Here is a 3,906-nt window from a genome sequence, read left to right on the forward strand (position 1 = left end):
GTGGCACTAAGATTAAGACCCATTAATAGCTGCATTAAAGTCATGATTTCTGAGTCACGCTGAGTTGCTGGGGGCTAATATTTTGCTTTTAGTCCACCAAAGAACTAAACCAAGCTGCATTAACACTGCTGGTATTATTCCCACTAAATACTGTTCTCTAGATACAAAGGCAATGGATACAAATGAAAGATAAATAAAATGGAATAAAATAAAATAAATAAAATGGAAACATTAACAACTGAAGACTGACTACAGTCCACTCTCAGTGGCAGTGGCAGTGTGTGTGTGTGTGTGTGTATGTGTGTGGTGTGTGTGTGTGTGTGTGTGTGTATGTGTGTGAGAGAGAGAGAGAGGGACGCTGGGTGGTCTGAATCTCCTGTGTGGTGCCAGTGACTGTGAGAGGTGTCTACCTGGGAAGGGTGAGTGGGTTCAGAGTACCTCAGAAGCTCTGCGCTCACCCCAGTACTGACCCCCCCGACACACACACACACACACACCGCCTTCCGACTCCCAATCTCCACATGAAAGAGCTGTCTGTTTGCCCAGCGGAGTAGAAGCTGACAGGCATCAGGGGCCATGGGTGAGTCCAGCCAGGATGGTTTGGCATCACAAGGTCCAGTGAGAAACGTTGGAGGTTAAGAAGCCTTTAAACTCATCTTAACAGGATTAAGGCATCAATTTGAAGCACCTCGGCCTTCTGAGAAGGGTGTGTGTGGGGTGTGTGAGTGTGTGTGTGTGTGAGGTTGGGGAAGGGTCGGTGCAGTTTATGTCCAGCCATGTCACTCTTCATTGGTCCCTGTTGAAGGAACTGTAAGTCAGCTGTGACCGTTCAAAAGGCACTGTAGAAGATGGACGCATTAGCTTAAGTGTGTGTGGTGGGGGGGGGGGGGGTAACATGTGGACTACATCAGCCTCTAAAGCAAAATGCTTTTCTGCAATACGAAATAGATTCTTTTAAAAAATAACAACAACAACACCAGCTATAGATAAGGATTAAGATAGTTTTCATGTCTTGGTAGATGTCCTGGTTTTGAGGGCCGTCGTCATGGTAACTCATCCGTAGCTGTGTGGGCTCCGTGGGTTGACGGGGGAGGAGTCGTCACGGCCGGTCTGGCCAATCAGCTGGTAGAGGCGGTGGCTGAGGTTCTGCACCTGGCAAGTGCCCAGAACGCAGCCGACGCGCATCAGCTGCGGGTGACCATGGTGTGGGTGGTGCCCGCGCAACCCCGAGTTGGCATGGCGACGACCTCGCCGCTTGGGTTCGGCGTCCTCTCTGGCCGACAGAAGAGGGGCGTTGGCATGGCGACGACCTCGCCGCTTGGGTTCGGCGTCCTCTCTGGCCGACAGAAGAGGGGCGTTGGTAGCGGCGGTGGCGATGCCGGTCTGGGGGAGCGGGGCTGCCCGCACTAGTAGCGCCCTCCAGAGGACGGTCAGGGAGCGGCCGGCATCGGGGGAGCCAGCAGGAGCAGAAGTGGGCACATCCCCGAACAGCGGCCTGTTGCCCTCCAGTGCCTGGGGTCGAGCCAGAAGGACACTCAAGCTGAGGAGAGAGGAGGGGAGACGTGAGCGCTTTCCACAGCAACTACTTCCTGTTAGTGACTATCAGCTTCCTGTGGCATAGGTTTTGGGTGAATTGATGGAGTTTATCTTGACATTTAGTGTTAATATCACTGTGCTAATATCATCTGCGTACATTGAGGTCTGATGCTAACAGACGAAATGAATAACTTCCCGTGATTAAAGGTACAGTATGTAAGGGATAATGTATTGTCCCCGTGATTAAAGGTACAGTATGTAAGGGATAATGTATTGTCCCCGTGATTAAAGGTACAGTATGTAAGGGATAATGTATTGTCCGCCGGTAATTATCAGTAAATAAGTCCCGACAGGGAGAACAGAACAGCAACAGTTTTGCTTCGACCTGAAGGGACTTATTTTCTGATAATTACCGGCGGACAATACATTATCCCGCTTATTACACGGCTACTTGTCAAAACGAGAAAAGAAACCTAACACAATGAATCTTTAAAAATGATTTTGCTACCGTTTCGTGTCTTCCGCTGACAAAATAAATAGTTCGCCACACAGATAGAACTTGACAGTTTCAGGTGTTGCGTGGCACGTCTTACTAGCTTACTTTCCCTTTCAATGAAATTCCATTGTAAGCAAACGGATGTCTTGCGGAGGGATATGAAAGACGTTAATCAACCCGTTGCCATTGACAGCGGTGATTATATACTTTGCCTGTGATTATATAGATTTAACATAGGCCCGAACATTGGGAAGGCCCATTCATGTGAATGGAACTTTCTGCAGCACTCTGAAGAGCCGTGTAATAAGTGTAACATAAACAGTTTCGGCTAAAACATGTTTTATCATCAGACATTCTTCCATCACACAAATCGCCACTACTGTCACCTAAACTCACGTAAATCCCCCAAACCTGTAACTTCAGATTTCTTATCTACACGTGATGTGATCTGCACTTTTCCCCTCATGTACACCTGATGTGGGTCAGCGTCCAGCCTGCCTGACCCCAGTCACGTCAGCGGTGATATTACACAGCATCTGTCTCCTTGGTCATCTGCCACTTAGTCACGCTCTCATGTGTCATGTGTAACCCACGTTGCCAACGACAACATTGCTGCTGCAGATCAAGAGAAGCACAAGCCAAGCTCAAGCCAAGTCAACTGGCCGAGATGGCATTCCAAAAACAACCAAGACCGACTGCAATGGCCATCTGTAGATAGACCCAAACAAACAAGTGTAGTGTAAGGCTGTTCCCTCAACTCTGTGAAGCATAAAACCGCTGTGTGGGGAAAAAACAGCTTCGCTTGTTCTCTCATTGCTGGTTTCAATTGCATTCCAAAGTTCAGTTTTACATCAAAATATCCACGAGGAGGCCTTTTACATCAACCCCATTTAGAAGATGAATGGGTCAGACGCCACTCTATTCTACAGTACACACCGACTAACAGCAGCATCCATTTCCCGCAACTGCTGCATAGCTGACTGGATGATGTTTATGATGTAGCCATGATGTTCCCGGCACAGCAAGACAAACACAGGGGCATTTAGGCTCTTAGCCATGGTCAGCTCACACACACACACACACACACACACAATCAAAGGAGTGGACAAAGATAGAGACGGAGAGGTCAGTAAACACTCAGCTCTGTCCTGGACGACATGCGCCGGAGCACCAGGCCATCTGCTACTGTTTAAACAGCGCTGACGCCACTTCACCTTGACCGCGTGGATGCACTTGAGTGTAGGTCCAAGTGTGTCTGTGCATTGTGTGCATTGTGTGTGTGGGAGGACCAGCCGTGGGCTGGTTGTATGTGCGTGTTTGTGTGTGTGTTTTGCAACCATGTGTGTTTGCTCAAAAGCTTCCAAGAATCCTACACCTCTTGCCATAGCTTTGGAAAGCGACTGGAAAGGAGTCCTTTAGCTATCTCTAGAACGTTCCATATAGCTACTCTGGCTCATTCCCCTTAACCAATAACCTGTTGGTCTTAGCCCTTAGGCACAGACGGGATAATTGCATGTGGAAAATGTTAGCGCCAAGGCCATGTCAGAGCGCTAGGCTAATCGCTGGCAAGAGGAATAGCACCCGCAGAGCAGTGCCTCTGACAAAAGGTCACCTCTCACGTGAGACCGTTTGTGCAGACAGATTAAAAAAATTGAAGAAATCTTGTTTGTTCTCTTTGTTATAATTATTTGTTGTTTGTTCCCAAGCTCAAATTAATGCCCAGGAATGATCATGCTCGCGCACATGAGCAGAACGGTTCTTTCCCGTTCTACAATATCTACGTGAGCAGCACAGTTCTTTCACGTTCTTCAATCTCCACGTGAGCAGAACGGTGCAGAGGTGGGTGTGCTGGACGTACGTTCCCACAGTGAAGT

General features: G+C 48.4%; 1 protein-coding gene across 2 annotated transcripts in view; it reads right to left on the bottom strand.

Moving 5' to 3' along the window:
• Positions 1–888: 888 nt before the first annotated feature.
• adm2a (adrenomedullin 2a) overlaps positions 889–3,906 on the bottom strand; it is a 15,996-nt gene continuing 12,978 nt past the window's right edge. For both annotated transcript variants that reach the window (XM_076302780.1, XM_076302781.1), the window contains one exon: positions 889–1,540. In XM_076302780.1, coding sequence (XP_076158895.1) covers positions 1,054–1,540 — 487 coding nt within the window. In that variant the 3' untranslated portion in view covers positions 889–1,053. The remainder of the gene's footprint in view (positions 1,541–3,906) is intronic.

This window comes from Alosa pseudoharengus, unplaced genomic scaffold (assembly GCF_046254945.1).
Source record: "Alosa pseudoharengus isolate Yale_2024_CS ecotype anadromous, Long Island Sound unplaced genomic scaffold, YU_APseudo_1.1 YU_APseudo_1.1_scf_24, whole genome shotgun sequence".
Lineage (NCBI taxonomy): Eukaryota > Metazoa > Chordata > Actinopteri > Clupeiformes > Clupeidae > Alosa > Alosa pseudoharengus.